We start from the raw sequence: 21,155 nt of genomic DNA, 5'->3' as shown, positions 1-21,155 counted from the left end.
AAATAGTTTTCAGTCTTAATTGGGGCCTGATTGAAATCCAGCCATCGTATGATTGCACATTCTCAGATACATAATTGGTCTGTATTTTGAATTTCAATGAGAGATCATTTCCATTGTCTGCATTTGTGCTTTTGAGACTGTTGCTGATGACGCACGAGTGCAGTAGGTGTCTCCATGGTGAGCAGCGTCCACTGTGTAAACGCTCTCCTAATTCTGCTCATTCTTACAAGTTGTTAGTCTTCATTCATTGGTGTTTCTCTAAGGTGCACCAGACAGGTAGAGAATCACCTCGGTAGAGACAGTTGGACTCTTGGCGGCCCCCCTGGCTCTTATCTGGGCCCACCTTAAGCCCTGATCTGCCCTTTCAGGACAGAAACCATTTATAGTGCATTCAAACCCAAAGTCTCATATGGTGAAATGCAAATCTGAAGGTCTTTGTTTGCTTAGATACTATATTTGATGTAGGTTCCATCTTCTCTGTGTTGCTCCACCAAGCACATGCAATATCAGTTTTTAAATCACATATCGTCCTTATTTTGTTACATATTTTATGAGAAAGAATAAAAAGAAGATCTCGGGCAGTCACAGCAGTTTATTCAGTATGCGCATTAAATAAATTATACAAATCTGCAACCAGCATGAGCTCAATAACACACAGATGAGTACAAACACTTAAAAATACACATTTGTCATTTTCCGGTGAGCCATTTGATCGGCCTGATAAATGTTTGGATTCAACGCCATGCACGTCATAACGCCACAAACTAAAAAACGGAGACGGTTTCGCTAAAATGCAGAACGGGGGCGGAAATAAGGCGGTTTGGTTTACTTGATTACGCTGCCTGATTAACAGTTACAGAATTAAAACAAGTGTGCTGGATCTACACCGGGAGGGACCGTCGGCGCGTTGGGCTACAGTGAGTTGGAAATGTACACCGGTGTTTAGATTCCGTTTGCATGAATTCAGTCGTATGGGTCAGAGGTAAAGCCATGACGCATGCATGGGCGGGTGTAGCGCTCTTTGTAGTAGTGGATAAGCCATTTGTCAGCCGCGGTTTTCAGTGCACTGTCCCCTCCCCAAGCTACGACAACAACTTCACAACATGATGCGTAATCTCATTGCAATTGATATTCATTACACGTTCGTTTACATTCAAGTAAAAATCTACAGACTTAAGAAATGGACGGTTAAACAAGCAGCAGGTTTTCGTTTTTTGACAGGAAGTGTGTTGGGGTTGGGGTCACTTCTGCTCCCGCCTCCAGATGATGACCATGCCGGTGGAGTCGGCCGACGCCAGTAGACTCTCGTCGCAGTTGAAGCTGACGTCCAGCACCGGCCCTCCGTGACCCTGTAATTTGTTCACTATCGCCTTGGTGTTGCGCTCCACGTCGAAGAAGTAGACACAGGCGTCCTCGCTGCCGGTCACTGAGGAGGAGGAGGGGGGAGGAGAGAAATCAAATGCGGAGAGGTTACGAGGAGGTCCAGATAAATACAGGGTGGAATTAGAAGCGATCCTCTGTTGAAAGGGATCTCGAGCAACGACCATCTGTCTCTCTTTAGTGGAAACTTGGCATGGGGATGAGGATCGCGGCCCTCTAAACCATCTGCATGACTATTATTGTGACAACAAACCAATTATTCCTGTGTAAATTGAACCTTGCAAATAGACGACGGGTAAAAAGTCAAGAAGCTGATATGAGGCAAGTGTTACATCAACTGCTAAAGGAAATAGTCTGATCATTTCTATACAAATGTGTTCACAACATTACAGCATTCCCTTAGTGGCATATTTTCAAACATACTGCATATACTGAAGGAGTGACTGCTTTCAGTAAGAGTGAGTTAAACAATCATCAAGTCATTGCGAATATCAGTGCCTTTAAAAGGTCACAGCAGAAACAGTGAGAGGCTCTTTCTTACCGACGCAGGCCCCCTGTCTGAAAGACATGAGCGGGCAGAAGATGCTATGGACGAGCTGGGAGCCGTGCTGGATGGGGAAGCTTCTCTTCAGCTGCAGGGTGCCTTCATTGTCCACCACCCTGTCGATGCAAACGTGACACAGGCGATCAAATTCAATTTACGCTGAACCCGCAAAGGTCAAGCTATGAGGGCGTAACACGTGATGGAGGTATGGATTTAGACGACAGAGGCAAAGCCGCTTTTTAATCAGCGCCGACAGACTGACCTGTACAGCAGTAGCTTATTGACACAGGCATTGACCAGCAGGGAGGGGTCCCTGGCCTCCCGGCTAATCCAGGACCGAGCAGATATGCTGCAGATTGAGCTGCCTTCGCTCACCACCAGGCGCTTGGCTTTGGTCAGCTTCCCTGCGTGAGGGCAGCGAGACACAGCAGAGAGCAGCAGAGAACAGATCAGCCTACTTCCCCCTACCCCAGTGACAACATTGAACACACGACACCAAAAAACAAGCAAACGGATCGCTGTGGGATTCCGCCGCTCCCGTACCTGTGGCCATGTCGAACAGGAAGGAGAAGATGCTCCCCCTGTCGTCGCCGGCCCAGAGGATCCTACCCGGAGCGTCGAAGGAGAGAGACAGCACGCGGCCTGTCAGCTTACTGGAGCCCCCCTTCACCTTCTTCCCGGTGGAGATGTTTACCACCTGCAGGTGATGCTTGCTGTTTCCCACCTGGAATACAGAAAGCGGGACTGAACACCGGCATTATCTGGTGTCACACTCTGCTGCTCTGGTCTCTGCATGTAAAGCAACACACACTAAAGGAAACACACCACTCCCTCTCTGAACATGACGACATAGGAGAAGTGGGTGCTGCAGGGTGGAAGGCTACGTACAATACTTACTCTAAAGATAGTGTAATCAAATGTTGCTCTACCTTTCAAATTCTATCACTCACATCTAAGCTGATTGAATGATGACAATACCACTACACCATATTCATTAGGGTTACTTTATTTAGTTCTAAAGATGTATAAATCTGCACTCCAGGATGAAAGCATGTTGGTTGTACTTCTGTATAGATATATTTATGAATACTCTTTAATTACATCCCTCAACATTTTGAGTGATATTGATAATAAAACATAATAGTGTGTAACCTACTGGTGAACCTACACTTACATGATGTCGCTCTAAGCTGGACTACAGAGCTCAGAACAGGCAAACAGATCTGTTACATACACCTATTATAGTATTACAAATAATTCAAATGTTATTATATTAATAGTAGATGAACTTCCAGAATAAGGTACGAAAATAAACACTATGATTAATGAATGAAAATACAAATACAAACTGTTCAATTAAACGGGAATCTGTGAGCAAACTACTCTAAAGTCTGATTGTTGACTTGGGAGACATTCAGTGTGGCTCACTGTAATTGACTACAACTGTATTCCTCCTCTGCTCAAAGGCTTTGGGACATTAAGTATTAGAGAACATGAGGATGACGCGGTGCCTGGTGTGTGTGACTCACCACAGTCAGGTTATTATTCATGGGCTGGAAGGTGCAGCAGAGCAGCTCGCTGGACTCTGGGTCTCGGACCTCTCGGATGCACCGCCCGTCCTCCGTGTTCCAGATGCGCAGCGTTCCATCGAGGGACGTTGATACGATGATGTCATTGCTGAGGGACCAAGCAAAGTCCGTGACAGGGCCTCCGTGGCCTTTGAGGGTGACTTTCACGCAGGGCGGAGGCGGGGACAGCGTCATGATGGACAGGGAGCCGTCCAATGAGCAGCAAGCAAGGAGATGCTTGTCGTCGTTGGCAAACTGTAACCGGGGAACTAAAGCCACAAAGGGAGAGGAAGGATTGGTTCATTGGGACAATTGCTTAAGTCCAACATTATCTTCATTGATGACAAATTAAGAACTATTTTACATACCAGCGGAGTCCACATGTTGGTCGAATATGTGGTGCATGCCAGCAAAAGCATAGTTTTCACTCAGAGTGGTGTCCCCTGCCATAGCCCGACTGGCCTCTGCCACCGAGGTGGGCACCAAACTGCCCGGAGGCCTGACGCCAGGAACAACAAATCACTATTTAAGCACATATTCAAAATTATAAACCTCACAACCCCAGCATATGTCTGCCAACTCAATATAAAGGTTCAGAGGATGACTAAATCTAAAAAACTGTACCTGCTCATAGATGAAATAAATCAAACAGAATACAACTGAAATCAAATCTGCTGGAGCAAAGTGGGAGTCTATGAGAAGTGTTCCAGTGGATACCTCTCATCATAAACAGCTCTGTTCATCTGAGCCTGTAGCTGGTAGGAGCCTCTGCTGACAGACCGGCGGTGACCACGAGCCCCCTGGGCACGAGGATCCTCCTCAAAGTCCTACAAGGTAGACAGGAAGCAGAGCCAGGGAGGGAAACAGGACCTCGTGGGAGTGAGTAAGTGGGTAAAGGTGAACATCGGACCATAATCACGTTTAGCAAATTGAAACTATGACATTTTTTAAGGCAATGATACACAGAGGTAGTGTCAGCCATTACAACCAAGCTGCTCAGCTTAGTGTACATCTGCAACCAGAGTGGCATTTGTGTCAAAATCCATTATATCTCTGTACATAGATATTTGTGTACAATATCCAAACTCAGTACAGAATCCCTCTCTCTCTAATCTGTCCCTCTCTTTCCCATTTCTTTGGGTCTGACCTCCATGCGGTCCAGTGTGGTGCGGGAGCTCCGCACACTGCTGGCCCTGAAGCTGCTCTGCTCAGACAGGGGCCCGTAGCGCAGGGCCAGCAGCTGACTGCGCAGCCTCAGGTACTGCCTGCGCAGACCAGGCTCAAAGCCACACTTGGCGTTCTCTCTGAGCAGCTGGCTGCGCCGGCGGATGTACTGAGTTCGGAACTGTGGGAAGGTGGGCGTGCGGTATGCATTGTACCTGGAGGAAAGAGAGAGAAAGAGAGAGAAAGAGAGAGAGAGAGAGAGAGAGAGAGAGAGAGAGAGAGGTGTCAGTGATCTCTACACACTCATCCACTCTGTTAATAGACATGAACGTGACAGCAGACGTGACTTGGTCTCACCTTGCGTCCACTGCCAACACTTGCTGCCAAACTGCTGCCATTCCATAAACACTCTGGGTAGAGAGGAAGCCACTACAACGCAGATTCCTGTAAACAGTACATAATAAATAATGCACCTTGTTTAACTCAGCTGGCAGCAGCAGCATCATCACTGACACCCTCTCCACTCCACTCCCCTCTGCCGAGCTGAGCTGTATGACATCAAACTGAATGTATAGAATAAGTGCTGGTTGACATGAGCAGCTGAAGCTCTGACATTAGCGCGGACACTGTTAAAGCTGGAGCGAAAGCAGCCGAAGCCACCTAGCTCGCTGCTAACTAGCTAGCTAGCAAGTCAGCCCCTTCATCACTCGTCATGTCTTCGCATAAACAGCTTCTTCCAACACATTTTTTCGATATTAACGACTGTTGAATCTGCTAGTAATTTTTCGCAAATCTCCGAGATCTTTAATGCGTTCATACAGCCGTAAACACAGAGGAATAGGTGTGTAAACAGCTCACCTTCCTTAGCTTTTCTCCATCGCTGGGCTTGTGTCGCGTCACGTGACCCCGCGCGGGTGGTGATGGTGTCGCTATGATGAATCCAGATCTTTCTCCTCTAGATCACTGGACACACTTTGTAAAATATAAAACATAAAATGCGATAAACCATAAGCCACAACTACATGTTCAGCCCTTCTCTATCAATTTAAGGAGTTTGTCATGATCGAAGGCCACATATATTTCAATGTCATTTTAACATGTTTTCCCATGAATTCACATTTTCCAAAGGCAATTTCCAGATCACAAATACACAATATAATCTAAATCAGTGTTGTGGTGCTTGGAAGAAACATCCAGGTCTTAAATCTAAATCAACTTTACAGATTTAGTTTCAGTTTATTCTCCTTCCCATCTCATCTATCACAAATTCTGCGTGAAATCATATCCAAGAACAAAATCCAAAATAAGGTTTCAATAGGGATAAAAAAAATCAAATCAGGTCCAGTTTTTATGACTTATGAAAAAGTTTAAGCCACAACCTGATTGATTATTACTTACTTGATCATCACCCCCAGTGTAGTTAATTAAGAAGGCTAATTCTGTATAAAGTCATATTTAATAATGAGCGATTTTGTGAACGAAATCTATTAAAAGGAGATCTGGTCTTTGTATGACTTATCAACATGAAGAGGCCATCAACCCTGATCTACTTGAGTCATTTTCTTTAGATAAAATTCAGTACTACCTTATGTTGAGCCTGTGGTATGATGGAAAGGCTTTCTTGTCATGGACAATAGGTGCACACACAGTTCCAGTCGCTTCACAATGGTGTTATTACAAGGTCAGCTCGGAGGTTTCGCCTGGCTCAGCAAAGACCTGCACAGCTGGGGGCCATGCTGCTCAGCTGACGGGGCTCTTTGCTTGTTAGTGGTGCTCTTTCTCGAAGGGGCCCCGGTGACACAACCATTCACAAGCACCCTGCATAAATGAGCGAGTTGAACGCCACATTAAGCACCGCATTCTTCTAATAAACAGGATACTTTGGAGCACAGCCAAAATGCCCGGAACAAAAGGTAGGTGGAACAAAAAATAATTAATAAAAATATTTTGGTTAATTTACTATGTGATACTACTATTAACTAAAGCTACTCTTTACCGTAAACAATTAACATTGATGTGATGGTTTCCACCATTTTTAGGTAATAAGTCGGACAAGAAGTCAACTACCAAGGTATGTAAATTACAGCTATACTAGAGATCCTAATCTGTCAATCTGCAATCAATTGTATTTTGTTTCCGTATTTTGACATGTTCTTCCATTTCACAGCCACCTCAGAGTCCTAAGGAGCAGCCGAAGAAAGCTGATCAGAAAGGAGATGATAACAAGAAGCAAGGAGGTAAACATTTGAATGAATACCATTACTTGATGAAACAAATATGTATGCAGAATATGCAGTGAGAACCATACGCAGTTGGTGTAGAACTCAATATCAATGGATTCCCAGCTTGTGATTCCAGTGTAGAACTGAGGTGCTGTGTCCCCAGTGAAGCTATCTGTCTGTGTTCAATCCCCTAGCAGGACAGCCGAAGGGAGAGAAGCAGTAACTTCCAGGCGTTTGTGAAGATGGCTTTGGAGACGCTGCTGGGGTCCTGCCGTCGTAAGCATGGCAGTCAGAGGGGCAGGCAGGGCTGAGTGCACCTCCCCTCCCCTCCCCTCCATTCCGTATACTTACCCTCTGAGTCTGCAGACAGGGCTGTTGTGTGGCCTTCAGCCACAGCATCTGCTCACCTCTCAAAGAGGCAGAAAATGAATCAGATCTTCATCCATCACCATCTGTGGTTTAACCTCTGTTCCTGTTCCGTTCCCTTCACTGTGCACTCTGGCTTATTGGATGCTCAGAAATGGAAACCGGGTCAGACCAGACTAATGCTTTGAGCAAAAAAAATTGATGTCTGTCACCTTTTTACAATCCAGACCCATTTTTACTTCAACTCCAATCACAATGGACTGTCTAACAGTCCGTACATTGTTTTTGTAAATAATCATTCCAATAAACACTTTCTTACAGCAGTGCATGTATTCGACTTGATTATTGCTCTACTTAAAATTAAACAAAGACTGCAATCCAGGTTTTATGCAAAAAGTTTATCAAAAATATCACAGGGGTTTCGGTGTCTTCACATTTACAGGTCAAACATTTGCTTCAAGTAAATATCCTTTAAATGTTTGTAGATCCTGTGGTTTTAGGTGAGACTAGAAGCAATTCCTTTGTATATCCGGCGGAGTTACAGGTTTATCATACACACAAACAGATACTGCTCATTGATCACGTAATCATCGGTTTCATATAAGCATGCATGTCATTAAAATCAGTCGTGTAATACCAGAACAATAAGAAAATTACAATGTTGGATCCATAATTAAGAATAAATATTTAATATCATTGTTTATTTGCGTCTTCAATGTGCAATCTGAAATGGGAAGCTCAGTTTAGACATTTTGCTCTACGGCAACACGTGAAATACCCTGATCATAAACTCTTTTTTTCAATTATGAAGCGTGAAAGGTTCAACGGTTCACAAACACTGGATACGAGATAAAAACAGTGTCTTCTCTAAACAAAGGCAAAGGTTAAAGGAGAACAACACATAATACAAACACCCTAGGAAATTCCATCAAAAAATGATTTCATCGTGTTATCGGTTATCTTTATTTATCTAAAATACATAAAGGGGAAAATGTTGAGTCTTATACCAATAATCTGTGCTCTTTTGTCCCTAAAATGAAGTTGTGGTCATACACATGCTCAAGAAAGAGGTTGTGTGAAACTCAAAAAATGTGAAAACACTTGAGGTGAAGGAAGCCCACAAGCCGAGGACACAGTCCACAGTCTGTCTGTAACCCAGATAACAGGATCTACCGTGTGTCCACAGGAGGACGCAGCCCGTCACCGCCATGCTGATAAGTATTGACTGTGACTCACAGTGAGACATCGGCGACTGCTGTCACAACACGAGCGCCTGCCAACTGCGGCTTTAGATAAAAAGGATAAAAGGGAGAAGGAGGGAGGATCTGGTCATCAATTCACCATAATCAAAACTAGTCCCTGGCAGATTTTGATGACAAACTACCCAGACAACACACAGCGACCTAAGCGCTGCAAAGTTTTTGCTGTACACAGTTGTTGATTCTATCCCTCTCTCAGTCCGTTGCATGATCGTCACAGTGCAGAAGTAGAGAACCAGCTTTACATCTCTTGTTATTGCTTCCTTCTCTCTTCCTCTTTTTCCCCTGATCTCTTATTATTAGAGAATGAGGCGATACAATATCCAGCATCCGAACGTGACCCAGTGGCTCGTCCAGCTCAGCTCTGACCACTTCTGAATGGTGAGATGGGTCCCATCATCCTGTAGGGGGCAGTGCGTACAATACAAACTCAATGAGGACTCATTCTTAACATTATTGCCATTCATAAGTATGTCTTTAATTATTGTCTTATAAACAAGTTTCTGGCATCAAATAGTAAAATATTATAATATAATATCACATTAATAAAGTACATCTATCTATCTATCTATCTATCTATCTATCTATCTATCTATCTATCTATCTATCTATCTATCTATCTATCTATCTATACGCACACTTGTTTAGAACTTCAGCTACACGCCCAAGTGCAAAACTGGACTTTTAGAATACTATTGTAATAACTGAAAACTGCAGGCACACACCAGCCATTTTAGACACAATCTCTGGATAATCTGGCATGTTGGTGTTTGTCTTATATAAAACAGTAATCTTTAGTGTTTTCTCTGTGCACACGCCATCTGCACATATTAGAGAACGAGATAAGAGACTCCAAGCTCTAAAAATACTCTGGCTAAGGTACAGTCTTACCCTACACTGTAAATTGTATAGACTCTAGAGTACATATATAAGTATAGTTAAGTATACTTGTCCACATATATTGATCTCACCTCTTCCTCCTCCATGTAGTCCACACTGGAGTTGAACACAGAGCCCAGGTACGTCACGTGGATGACTGTTAAAGCGCTGAAAGCTATATTAATCATATACACCCATAAGTCCTGCAGACAGAGAAAAAGACAATGTCACATGATCACTCATCACTGATTGTTGCGTCAGACACTTTCCATATGAATGTGCTGCATTACCCTTTTGTTCTTGTGAGTGCAGTTTGGCAGACATTTCTTCGATAGAATACACGCGTTAAAAATGGCTGCGAGCCTCTTTCGCAACACTGAAACACAAAAGACCATAGCATTTAAACAAAGCCGGAGGAAGAGTTCCTTTATAACCATAAGAGGTAAATTATGGCACTGCAGTGAACAGAAACAGAGTGCAATACTGGGTGCAATTAAGCATTACTGCAAACCTAAGCACTTCCTTTAAGTGGAAAGGTTCTAATGTGGGGAAAAGAGGCAACATTAGGCAAGACTCTTACCGTGCTCGATGTATGTGATGAATCCAAGAGATATCAGCACTGCGCCCAGATGGAAACTTAAACCCTGCCAGGCACAAGAGTTGAAAACAAATCGAGCCACTTGTTGACACAGAGACACAATGCAGAGGATGTAGTGTGGCTGCTTATGAAACAATACTCACATGCAGAAGAGCGCTGGCTGTATATGTCACCATGATGGCAGAGAATGTTCCAAATTTGAGAGCACTCTTAAAAACATCTGCAGAAAAAAAGCGCCGGCTTAAGAGTGTTGTGTTTAAATGAGCCATTATCATCCCACTTACAGGAGTGTAACAGAAAAAAAACAGCTGCTGCCACAAAGCCTTCAAGTTCTAACACAACAACTCACAGGTGTGCAGAAAGCGAGACATGGGCAGATTCCAGGACGTAACCACTTCCACCACTGATCTGGGGAACTCTACGTCCAGGGGCTTGGATACAGCCATGTCCCTGTAGAGTAAAAGCCAGGGAGCAAAGGTGTGTGTGTGTAATATTCTGAATTACAAAGGCAGACTCTATGTTGATGTGGCAGAATATCAATCATACCATTTGAGGTTGTCTTTCTCCTCGGTGAACCCGGCGCCGGCCAGAGTAGCGGTCGTCTCGCTCAGATAACCAACAAAATAATTGCTGAAGTGGAAAGACATGGTGCTTTCATAGGCCAGAAGCCACCTAGAATTAAAAAGAAAACACACAAGAGAAATAAACAACCTAGCAATGTCAGGTTTTAAAAAACAATGTAGTGAATCTGAGCTGCAGTTATACTAAACATACCTCGCCACTGTACCTCTGAGCAGCAGACGGATAAAGTGAGAGATTTAGACAGTTAATGTTAGTGATTATACCACACTGGTTTGCACAGATGCTTTATTAACTCATTGCATGAAAGTCTACGTCTCACCATTGATGTCAAGATGGTGAAACAGCTGTAAATGAGAGGGTGAGAGGGATGTCCTGGTACACATGTGGCAGCACAGAGGGGGGGGGGGAGATGGTGTGGGCACATGCAGGGCAAAATGTGGGATATGTTCAGTGTGACTGAGGTGTGACTGCATGTTACCTTATCTTCCTCCTCTTTTTGCTGTAAACGAAGCATTGAAGAGATAACAGCACGAGCATAACCAGGATATTTGATTAGTTTGTGCGCTTAGTGCGTCTCTCTCGTCTTTTCTGGCGTACCTTCGTAGGAGCTTGTCTCCAAAGACCGGTATGAAGTAAGGGAAGAGGTACGGCGCCACACAGTTGGAAATAACCAGGCAGATCTGACTCTTCACCCAACTGGCAGACACTTTGAGAAGCCACGAAAAGCTCTGAGGAGAAGAAACCCAAACATATTAGCAGACTGATGCAGGATAATTCCTTTCGACAATTCCCACCTCCATTTTGCCCCCCTGTGCTGCCATATATCAAACTTACCAGCTTACGTCCTTCTAGAGACTCTTTGTAGCTGTTGAAACTTATCCACGGGCCAAAGATGACTGTTCCCACAAAGTAAATATAGCCCATAAACTCAATAGGAGAGGGTACCTCTGTCACAACACCTCTGTCCAAATCAAAGGCCAGAGAGATGGCTTTCATGGCAACCACCATTTGAGAACCTGGACAACGACAGCAAAAATAGCAGTAATGTATAATAATAATAATAATAACCAAACTCAATGTGTAGCTGGATGCAGAAAAAAATGTTTGGACTACCTCTCATCTTGTGCCAGTTAGTGGTGTCCATCATGTGCAACTCCCTGATTAAATCACAGAGAAGACCGTCTCAAATTTGCACTTGTTTCCACCACAAATCAAACTTAAGTCCTGGCAAAAATGTTATCAAAAGGTTAAATCTCTTACCCCAGAAGCAAGTAGATGAGCACAGTGATGGAGAGGAAGGTGCCTCGCATGCTCGAGTGACGGCACAGGAAGAGGAAGAGGTAGCAAAGGAGGCTCAGGAGGACAACCCAGATCATGTGAAGCTCAAAGAACAGGTAGAGGGTGTAGAAACCTCCGACCACCGTGCCAAGGTGTTTGACAAACGACGGGAGGCCTGACGTCAACAGAGAAAGAAATGGCACCAGTGATTGCGATGACGAAGGACAGAAAAACACTGACGGAGCACAAAAAGGAACCAGACGCTCACCCAGCTTCCAGAGGAGCCGACACAGCAGACAGATCACCAGCAGCTGCCATACCTGCTCCAGGCCCTGCTGAGCGGTGGGCAGCAGGCAGCCGTGAGCAAGCTCCTGGAAAAACTTCTGGCGGCTGAACGCTCCCATCACTAGACTTTAGAAAGAAAGCAGAGTATGTACACTATGAGGGGCCACACAGATAAGTTCTATCAGTGATGGCAACCATTTCTCTCGTACTTCACAGATCTACAGGCTACGGCAGAACAGTTCCTTTTTATTTTACATCCCAGGCGGGCCAGCATGGGGTTGTATGGATGCGGGGTTGGGTTGGGTCTCTGGGTAGGATGTCCTCTCTTTGTTTTTGTTTTTTTGTTTCTCTCTTCTCTCCTTCTGTTCACCACTGCTTATGATGCGATTTGTACTAGCCTACAATGCTGTTTGACATCATCCTGTTGAAACCGTATTTACCCTATGAGATCATCACATCAACATCACTGATGCCATCCTGGACTCCTCACACTACTGTGCCATGTTCTCACAACCTCCAGCGGCAGTGGCCTCCGACTGTCTCAATTTCAATCTGCTTGTATTCTACCTCAGGGTCTACCTATAAAGTTTAATAACAATAGTAATAAGATTACAACCTTCATGTAAAATGTTTGCTTCAGTAAAAACAAATAGCAGAAAGAAAGCAGAAGAAGCGTACCACTGCATGTGTACAAACAAGAAGGGATGGATGCATCAGCAGAGTCAGCACAACTCTGGATCACTACTGTGCCAGATTACAACATATGGGACATGTATCGGACTGCTGCACACAGACTTACTAAGCTACTGCACGGATTTGCAGATTTGCTGCAAAGTCAGTTTGTCTCTCTTGTGGTGTGAAGATCACTGTGATTAGGTGAGACACAGTTGTGGTCAAATGAAAGGACAAGACAGAGAAAGATGTCCAGTTCACATGTGGCTGCAAGGAGAGGAGGGTACTGATCACCCAGTAGGACAGAATACTTGCAGCATCTCTCTCTCAAACTTCAAATCCCAGGATACAAAGTAGCTCACAACAAATCTGTGCAAATGCATGAAATATACAAATATACATGTTTGTTTTTTGAAAAATGGACGCTTGGATGATCAGTGAGGTACAGAAACATGCTGCTGACTCTGGCCTGCACACTGATAAACACTAATTATGGATCATATTTGACACATGTGCCGTTGAGCCGGGCATGCTCTCTCCGCATTGCAGTCGAGCGGGGGGGGCTGGAGGTGGTGATGGGGTTGAACTGAGTCACAGCTGCTCGGCGCTTTGCTCCATGAACACACCCCGCAAAGACACAGTTCACATGGACTCGGGTTGAGAGCTTGTAATGGCTGCCCCCCCGTTTGCTTCACCTACCCGGAGGGATTTAACCGAACGTCTCGCTACCAACGCGAGCTACTTGTCGCTAACCCCACCGAAGCCCCCACGGTACAAACACACAACCCCGGTTTGAATGTCTCCGGAGAAGGGAAAAGCTTCCTACCGGTTCCGAGCAGCAAGCAGTCCGTCCCCCCGGGCTGGTTCTCTGTCCCCCTCACGCTGACTTCACGCCGTGTTTGGTTGCTTCAAAACTCGGTCCAGATGATGCTTTTCTGGACGGTTCCCATTGTCCCAGCATCAGCACCACTGGCCTGTCACCTCAGCGGCCAGCGAAAGCATCCAATCTGCTGCTTAGGTTCGGAAACGACAGCCAATCACGACCCGTGTTATGGGAGAGTGGCAGCCAAATTGACCAATCAGAGTTGGCGACAGGTATTACCCGGTTCCCCCGGACCAATAGGATGTGTACAGCGTGCAGATGGAGTCGGACGGGAGATTGGCAACTTTCCCCTGCTTCATCAGGACGGTGGCTGTGCAACTCTAACTAAACATACTAAACATATTCAATCAAGCACAACACAAAACCATTAATTTAATCATTTCTCTGCCGGAAATGATTTTTTTTTTTACAGAAAAGTATAAACTATGCCTGCTTAAAGCAAATATGTGTGTAATGTATTCAAGGTACATTTATTTATCTATTCAAAAGTTAGTCCGTCATCTGTGGTTCTGAGCAATTAAACTAATGATTTATGCTTCTACGTGTAATACAACAATAAGAGGATTACCAAAAGTCTCGGGATTACTTTATCATTTAAATTTGTTATAAGAATATTTTCTTATGCATGTTGAAGTAGAAAGTTTAGTCAGAAAGAAACACGAGTATCAACACTACAGATGTATTAGTGTCAACATTTAATCAACATTGTTGTGCCACAGTGTCATAAAATACTGTGTAATTCTTCTCTTGACACTACATGTATTCTGCTGTCTCTCTTTCCCTCTCACACACACACACACACACCCTCCCCAATTCCTCAAACAGTTGCAAGTTCTCTTCTATAAAACAATGCTTGCATGACCCACTCCATACATTTCATGATTTATTTAACAATAATAACTGGAGCAGAAAGCTTAAGTGTCCCCACGATTCTGCAGCTGAGTGATTACAGAGCAGCGTCACCTTAGTGTGATTCCACTATGTCACGCCGCAACACAACTGTATAGCAGCACAGAGAACAGGATGGCCACTTTATATAAAATATGGCCCACTTACGAAGAGGCTGGTACAGGAAATGCAGCCAGACATTTTTGGGTCAGCATAACAATCTCTTTAGTGCCACCACGAGGCCACATTTAGAACTGTTTATACTTCATCCAGCCTCCACAGAGATCGCCTTAATGCATTACATCAAGATAAGTCAAACAAATATAGTTTATAGTAGTCTAGATTAAGACGCTGTAATACATCATTGTACGTTTGCATAGCAACAACATTATCATATAAATTGAACTGGTAAAATCTTTCATGCATATCTTAACCATTCCTCTCTCACTCCACCAATCGGCTGCATCCTAGTTCCTGATCCACATTTACTACACTCAAGAATGCACTTGTACGTGCCAATACTATCATCAATAGATTCATTTCCTTTAAAACAATACTCCATATCGAATGAGTTGGAAAAATGCTGAATCAGATTACATCCATATCATACCAGAGTATTATAGTTACAATCGCTCCTGACCACAATTTAAGCTTGTGTTTACCAGTGTGAATGACAGAATGGATTATTAACCTTTACAATGCAATAAAATCTTTCATTCTATGTTAATCAGATCACAATCTCTATGTCATAAGCAATTCTTCTATATTGAATATCGTTACTGCTTGTCTCATCTTGAGCAGGCTGTGGCAGTGGTTCAACCTTTGGCGGTGGACCTCTTTCCTTGACATAACTTGGCGCTTCAATATCGTATTCGTAATTCCTTTTAACCTTGAGGAACGCAGATGTGAGGAATTTGGGTGAAAAAAGGTTCAGAGACGACTTTGGTTTTGTCTCGGTTGACGTTTGGCCGGGTGGGGTCTGGGGTGGCCGTGGGCGAATGGGGCGCAGTGGAGGAAGACGTGGCGTAACGGAGGGCTGTGGAGGCAAATCAATAGGAAGTAGTAGCATGATGTTAGGGTGTGAGGCTGTAAGCGCGTCCTTATTGGCCATATGGTGTGGGGGGGCAGGTGAAACAGTCTGGGCTGTAGGTGCGAGTGTGGCGCTCTCATTGCTGTCAGCCACCTCAGCACTCTGCCTTGCATCAATCTGCTTATTGCTTACAGCGTTATAAGCACTAGGCTCGGGTTCAGTGTCCGGCTGAGACTCGGGCTCACTCTCCGGTTCAGACTCTCCAGGTTCAGACTCTTCAGGTTCAGACTCTTGTACGGATGCTGCCTGGGTCTGGAAAAAGACGTGATTGTGACGTCGACAGAACAACGTGCCGCATATCCTGCACTTCCTCCTGTCTGGGACATGCAGCAGTTTGTGACGCTTGAGTTCATACTGTGTAGAGAAAGACTTGTCACATATGTTGCACGGAAAGGGACGTTCAACCTTGTGGCTACAGCGGTGCTGAGCTAAACTGCTGCTGGACTGGAAGCGCATCTTGCACATTTCACAGCAAAAACGCTTGGTTTTACCATGCCGCTCTTGGTGTTTTATAAATTTTGCCACACTGGGGTAGTTGCAACTGCACACCTCACACTGATACCAACCAAATGAGGAAATGACAGATCTCAAGGACACAAACGGGTGCCCTTTATCTAGTTTTCGACTATCTTCTGATTCAACTGATGGTGATTCTTTGCTTGGACTGGATGTTTGTGGATTTTCTGTTTTGGTTGGAGACTCATTCTGCTCTTGGGTCACTGTTTCTCCTTCCTTGAAAATGCACACAAAGGGGCAGGAAAGAGAGAAGGACAGTATAATAAGGACACTGTTATACTATTTGTACAGGGAAATATAAAAAAAACAAGTCTTGAAATAATCTAAGCTGTTATAGCAGAAACATTATCTCTAAAGACATGACATGTTCTTCAAAATAAAACATAACACAGGCTCATGCTTTTTCATGCTTTCAAGAAACAAGACACCAAAAGGCAGAAAACACAGTACGTTGCTGTTACCATTGCATCTGTTGGTGATGATGACGTCGCCTCTAGTGGTTCACTGGGAGCCGTTTCCACTGGTGAAGAGGACTGGAGGACCTGAGGTTGAATGGCACTTGGAGGTGGAGTTGTTCTTTCTCCGTCTGAGGCAACGTTGACTTTACGGGGTCGTCCACGCTTTTTTTTAGGATGAGAACGCCTTCCAAGAGACAGCAGAAGATAATAAACTGCTATCAGAGCCATACTACCACTTTTAAGTATCATAAATAAACATTCATTTTTGTCCATGCACAGTTGGCGTCAAACACTAAACCTGAAACAACAGTCACGTCTCTAACCTTTCCAGGTCTGGGCTCTTGTTAGTGCAGTTAGACAGAGAAGGCACAAAATCTGGAATGTCATGGTTCATGGATGCCTGACCTGTAACCAAAACAAGAGTCTCTGTCCATACATATTCAACATGCTCAAAAACAAACATTAAACTCTGACAAAAACCTCCAACTATGTGTTATTATAGTACAACGCTCTGTAATGCACAATGTATTTCTTTAGCCATCTCGTGGTTTGGTTGTTAGTGGCTATGTGGGGGTGTTTGGCTGTTCTTTATTCATATTTCTGGCATTTAACGGCGTTATGCGTTCTATCCTATAACGCGGCTATAATCTATGCATGTTGCGTTGGCACAAAATAAAAGGTTGAATACAAAATGAGTTAAAGATAGAAGAAAATGTAGCTAAAATGCACATAAATATATATACACAGCAAGGTTTGTAGCTATGGAAGAAGAAAGAATGAAGGCATAATGCAAGAGTATGAAGACAGACTAATGCAAATGTTAGGATCATATTGAGACAAATCAAGACATTTATCATAGATAATGCACTTCAAAACAACTGATTAGCTGTGTTACCTGATATAAAATGAGCATTTCCTTCGGGTTCCTCGCAGTTATGGTGGTTATTTTTCATTTCTTGCGAAGTGCTGGATGATGTTTGTGGATTTTCTGTTTTGTTTGGCGTCTCATTCTGCTCTTGAGTCGGTGTCTCAACTCCCTACAAATGCACACAAAGGGGCAGGAGAGACAGGGAAGGACAGAGTGTAAAGACAGCATAATAAGGACACTACTGCACTATTTGTACAATTTACAACAAGTCTTAAAAACAATCTAAGCTGTTATGGCAGAAACATACTGCAAACTGACCTTCGTCTCATGTATTTTTGTTGTTGAAAGCAGATACCTTTTACTTGAATTGAAATAAGCAATATGTTGGATTGTAAAACGGAGATGGTGGCTAGTTGTGGAATAATGCATTGCAAATCTTTGTTACATTTGTTTGTTCTCAAGAGAAGATGATTGAAGAAAATATTGAAATATTAATGAGATAAGTTTGATATTAATTTTGGGGGAAATAATTGTTATGTTGCGTACTAAATATAATCTATAGATTAATCAACTAATCGAAAAAGTAATTAAATTAATCGTTAAAAAAATAATGGTTAGGTGCAGCCCTAATCACGAGCACAGAATAAGATTTTCAAGACACAAAAAGGCAGAAAACACAGTACGTTGCTGTTACCATTGCATCTGTTGGTGATGATGACGTCGCCTCCAGTGGTTCACTGGGAGCCGTTTCCACTGGTGAAGAGGACTGGAGGACCTGAGGATGAATGTCACATGGAGGAGGAGTTGTTCTTCCTCCATTTGAAGCAACGTTGACTTTACGGGGTCGCCCACGCTTTTTTTTAGGATGGGAATGCCTTCCAAGAGACAGCAGAAGATAATAACATTACATTACATTACGGTCATATAGCAGACGCTTTCCAAAGCGACTTACAATAAGTGTGTTCAACAAAGGGAGATAAAAGAACTTTAGGTCACAAGAAATCGTAAGCGCATTTCCTTCCTAAACCAACAGCTAAGAGCATAACTAGAGCTAGAGTAGAAGTGCAATAAGTTAGGTACTATGATGAATGAGAAAAAAGGACAAATTAGAAATGAAAGATTAGAAAACAAGAGCATCAGAAGAGCTAGGACAGAGTAGGTGATGTCCTAAGAGGGAGGATCCGGTTAGTGTTTCTTGAAGAGATGGGTCTTCAGCCTGCGGCGAAAGATGGGCAGCGACTCCGCTGTCATGACATCAGTTGGGAGATCATTCCACCACTGAGGTGCCAGAACAGAGAAAAGCCGTGACCAGATCGATCGGGCGCAGGGGCCGCTGAGCGCCGGGGCAGCCAGCCGCCTGGAGGCAGCAGTGTGAAGTGGTAGGGCTTGACCATGGCCTGGAGGTATGAAGGAGCTGTTCCTTTCACTGCCCTGTAGGCTAGCACCAGAGTCTTAAACTGGATGCGAGCAGCTACGGGGAGCCAGTGTAGAGAACGGAGAAGGCAAGTTGTGTGGGAGAACTTGGGAAGGTTGAACACCAGACGAGCAGCAGCTTTCTGGACGAGCTCCAGAGGTCTGATGGCGGAAGCCGAGGCGCCAGCAAGGAGGGAGTTGGAGTAGTCCAGGCGGGAGATGACAAGATAATATATAATATATATATATATATAATATATATATATATATATATATATATATATATATATATATATATATATATATATATATAAAATAATAATAATAATAATAATAAACTGCTTAAAACAACAAAGGGATTCATCATAATATCAAACTAAAATGGCAGAGGGAATGTAGGTTGTGCCACCATGTTTTGTTTGTTGCTGCTCTAGTTGAGCAACTTAATGACATCATGACTACATATTCACAGTTGACATCGAATGTAAACATGAAACAGCATTTGCTTAACATTTACATTTCTTACCTTCCCACTTCTCTCTTGGGCTCTGGGCTCTTCTTTGTGCAGGTAAACAGTGATGGCACAAAGTCAGGACTGTCATGGTTCATGGATGCCTGACCTGTAACCAAAACAAGAGTCTGGTGGTTCATATTCAAGATGCTCATTGTCAATATTCTTCTATGTTTCAGGCATTTAACGTTGTTGTTGTTGTATGTATGCGTTCTATCCTAAACCATGGCCCCAAAAAAAAGGTTGAATACTAAATAAGTTAAAAAGAGAATACATTTAGCTAAAATTTGACATTTAAAAACAAAACTGCACTTAAAAGCAACAGAAAACACAATTCATTGGACTGTGATGTGGCTTCATAAGAGAGTAGCTCAAAATGCTAACAAATGCTAACAGAGAGGTGCAATGGAACAAGTTTAAAACTAGCTTCAGACCGCTGCTAATGCTACCGAACACAGCGCCGGAGCCCGTTAGCTCGTATCGCTGTTAGCTGCTAGACGGTTAGCCCTGTTACCTGATAAGAAATGAGCGCCACAAACACGAGCGTTGCCTTTGGGTTCCTCGCTGTCACTGCAGCCATTCTTGATAGCTTGCAGCCACAAACGCCTCCGGTGTTTCTGAAACGCCCCGTGTCCAGATGGGATCCGATAAAACTTTAAATCGTTGGTGGTGGAATGTCGGTTTTTACAGACGCAGCAGGAGGAAGGCATTGTTGTGGAAACTCCACTCGCGGCAAAGTAAAGTTATCACAGTAGCAAAACACAGCTTCCGTAGCCAAGTTGCGCGCGCATCCTCGTATCGGCGTCAGTGAAAAGATTGTATATCAATCAAGATAGATACAAAAAAAAGTTAAGTTGTATGTTTCAGTTTCAAAGAAGAATAACACGAAGCCGCAAGAAGCAATGAACCAATTTGAAGCAGTGGTGTTGAAATTGTAGCTTTTGGCGGCTAGGGCTAAGCACGACTCGACCTTAAAAGACAGCGTCATCATCTTTGATACGCGAAGGTGACAAGAGCAAAGCTGCCTTTGGCCTCAGAAATACCTCCTGTAAAATGACGTGCTGTGACGTCATTCCTGATTCTGAGGAAGTGTGTATGTCATAGAGGCTCGACCCCTGACACAGCAATGTTCAACTGTGAACCCAATTATTTAAATTTAAAATGAACACTATTGACGTAAAAACAACAACAACAACAACAACAACAACATCCCAATGTGCTGAGTATTCATGTTGTTATTCTTAGGAGTGGGATGTATTAATCTGGAAGATAAACCAATACCTAGATAGAAGGTTCCATCATACTGTTACAAACCCTCTCATGTTGATTGCACCTGCTGGCCCTGATGTTGCTGTATTCTCTTAATTAAATCAGATTCAAGCCTAAGCAATGACTAGAAAAGTGTAGTGTCACAATCTCACCAATAGATGTCAGTGTTGTGTAATGCTTCAGCTTGGTACCCACTTGTTATTGAGACTATATCTCATATGAAAGCACAGTTGTAATGATGCCCAGGTAAGATGACACCTGTAAAGATTAAAAGATCAATTTTATGCACTTAATAATCTTGTGTATGAGGATGAATAAATGCACCACTCCATATGCGTTATTGCCTATAAATAAGTAAATAAACTGGAATCGCCGGTCTGTTGCTCTCGTTCTTTCGACAACCCCCTCTATCCCTCAAGGTGACTCCTCCATCTGCACACTGCCTGATTCTGCCAGTCCCTC

General features: G+C 43.6%; 3 protein-coding genes across 6 annotated transcripts; all 3 read right to left on the bottom strand.

The window, feature by feature from the left end:
• Positions 1–1,224: 1,224 nt before the first annotated feature.
• On the bottom strand, positions 1,225–5,576 carry wdr13 (WD repeat domain 13). Its single transcript, XM_076167066.1, has 10 exons — positions 5,515–5,576; positions 5,014–5,100; positions 4,640–4,871; positions 4,210–4,319; positions 3,861–3,991; positions 3,454–3,761; positions 2,468–2,648; positions 2,187–2,328; positions 1,922–2,040; positions 1,225–1,426 (listed from the first exon to the last, which is right to left on the bottom strand). The coding sequence occupies exons 2-10, from the start codon at positions 5,052–5,054 to the stop codon at positions 1,242–1,244; spliced, it is 1,449 nt and encodes a 482-aa protein (XP_076023181.1). The 5' UTR covers positions 5,055–5,100; positions 5,515–5,576; the 3' UTR covers positions 1,225–1,241.
• A 2,304-nt stretch (positions 5,577–7,880) lies between these two features.
• LOC143013310 (protein-serine O-palmitoleoyltransferase porcupine-like) lies at positions 7,881–12,244 on the bottom strand. 4 transcript variants are annotated; one of them, XM_076166885.1, is made up of 14 exons: positions 12,109–12,244; positions 11,823–12,015; positions 11,676–11,719; positions 11,397–11,578; positions 11,160–11,290; positions 11,041–11,061; positions 10,755–10,769; positions 10,527–10,652; positions 10,330–10,430; positions 10,124–10,200; positions 9,963–10,026; positions 9,673–9,758; positions 9,475–9,585; positions 7,881–8,904 (listed from the first exon to the last, which is right to left on the bottom strand). In XM_076166885.1, the coding sequence occupies exons 1-14, from the start codon at positions 12,242–12,244 to the stop codon at positions 8,803–8,805; spliced, it is 1,389 nt and encodes a 462-aa protein (XP_076023000.1). In that variant the 3' UTR covers positions 7,881–8,802. The 4 variants fall into 4 exon arrangements, with proteins under 4 accessions (XP_076023000.1, XP_076022999.1, XP_076023002.1 ...); XM_076166884.1 differs by lacking the exon at positions 10,755–10,769; XM_076166887.1 differs by lacking the exon at positions 11,041–11,061.
• Positions 12,245–14,375: 2,131 nt separating this feature from the next.
• On the bottom strand, positions 14,376–20,189 carry LOC143012802 (uncharacterized). The gene is made up of 7 exons (XM_076166118.1): positions 19,939–20,189; positions 19,440–19,533; positions 18,195–18,375; positions 17,528–17,669; positions 16,956–17,037; positions 16,636–16,816; positions 14,376–16,390 (listed from the first exon to the last, which is right to left on the bottom strand). The coding sequence occupies exons 1-7, from the start codon at positions 20,132–20,134 to the stop codon at positions 15,296–15,298; spliced, it is 1,971 nt and encodes a 656-aa protein (XP_076022233.1). The 5' UTR covers positions 20,135–20,189; the 3' UTR covers positions 14,376–15,295.
• Positions 20,190–21,155: the final 966 nt, after the last annotated feature.

Source organism: Genypterus blacodes, unplaced genomic scaffold (assembly GCF_046128005.1).
Source record: "Genypterus blacodes isolate CSIRO-AG114 ecotype Tasmania unplaced genomic scaffold, CSIRO-AGI_Gbla_v1 ptg000156l_1, whole genome shotgun sequence".
In the NCBI taxonomy this organism is placed as follows: domain Eukaryota; kingdom Metazoa; phylum Chordata; class Actinopteri; order Ophidiiformes; family Ophidiidae; genus Genypterus; species Genypterus blacodes.
Note: the sequence above shows the minus strand (reverse complement) of the source record. Positions and strands in the feature narration are given on the sequence as shown.

Excerpts from the sequence above, each read along its gene's own strand:
- wdr13 (XM_076167066.1), bottom strand. The coding sequence starts at position 5,054 with ATGGCAGCAGTTTGGCAGCAAGTGTTGGCAGTGGACGCAAG. Across the intron at positions 4,872-5,013 it reads GTGTTGGCAGTGGACGCAAG|GTACAATGCATACCGCACGC; the intron begins GTGAGACCAAGT and ends TCTTTCCTCCAG. Across the intron at positions 1,427-1,921 it reads CAGACAGGGGGCCTGCGTCG|TGACCGGCAGCGAGGACGCC; the intron begins GTAAGAAAGAGC and ends CCTCCTCCTCAG.
- LOC143013310 (XM_076166885.1), bottom strand. The coding sequence starts at position 12,244 with ATGGGAGCGTTCAGCCGCCAGAAGTTTTTCCAGGAGCTTGCTCACGGC. Across the intron at positions 11,579-11,675 it reads TAACTGGCACAAGATGAGAG|GTTCTCAAATGGTGGTTGCC; the intron begins GTAGTCCAAACA and ends GTCGTTGTCCAG. Across the intron at positions 10,431-10,526 it reads GAGAAAGACAACCTCAAATG|GGACATGGCTGTATCCAAGC; the intron begins GTATGATTGATA and ends TTTACTCTACAG.
- LOC143012802 (XM_076166118.1), bottom strand. The coding sequence starts at position 20,134 with ATGCCTTCCTCCTGCTGCGTCTGTAAAAACCGACATTCCACCACCAAC. Across the intron at positions 19,534-19,938 it reads TGGCGCTCATTTCTTATCAG|GTCAGGCATCCATGAACCAT; the intron begins GTAACAGGGCTA and ends TTTTGGTTACAG. Across the intron at positions 17,670-18,194 it reads CATCACCAACAGATGCAATG|GGAGTTGAGACACCGACTCA; the intron begins GTAACAGCAACG and ends GTGCATTTGTAG.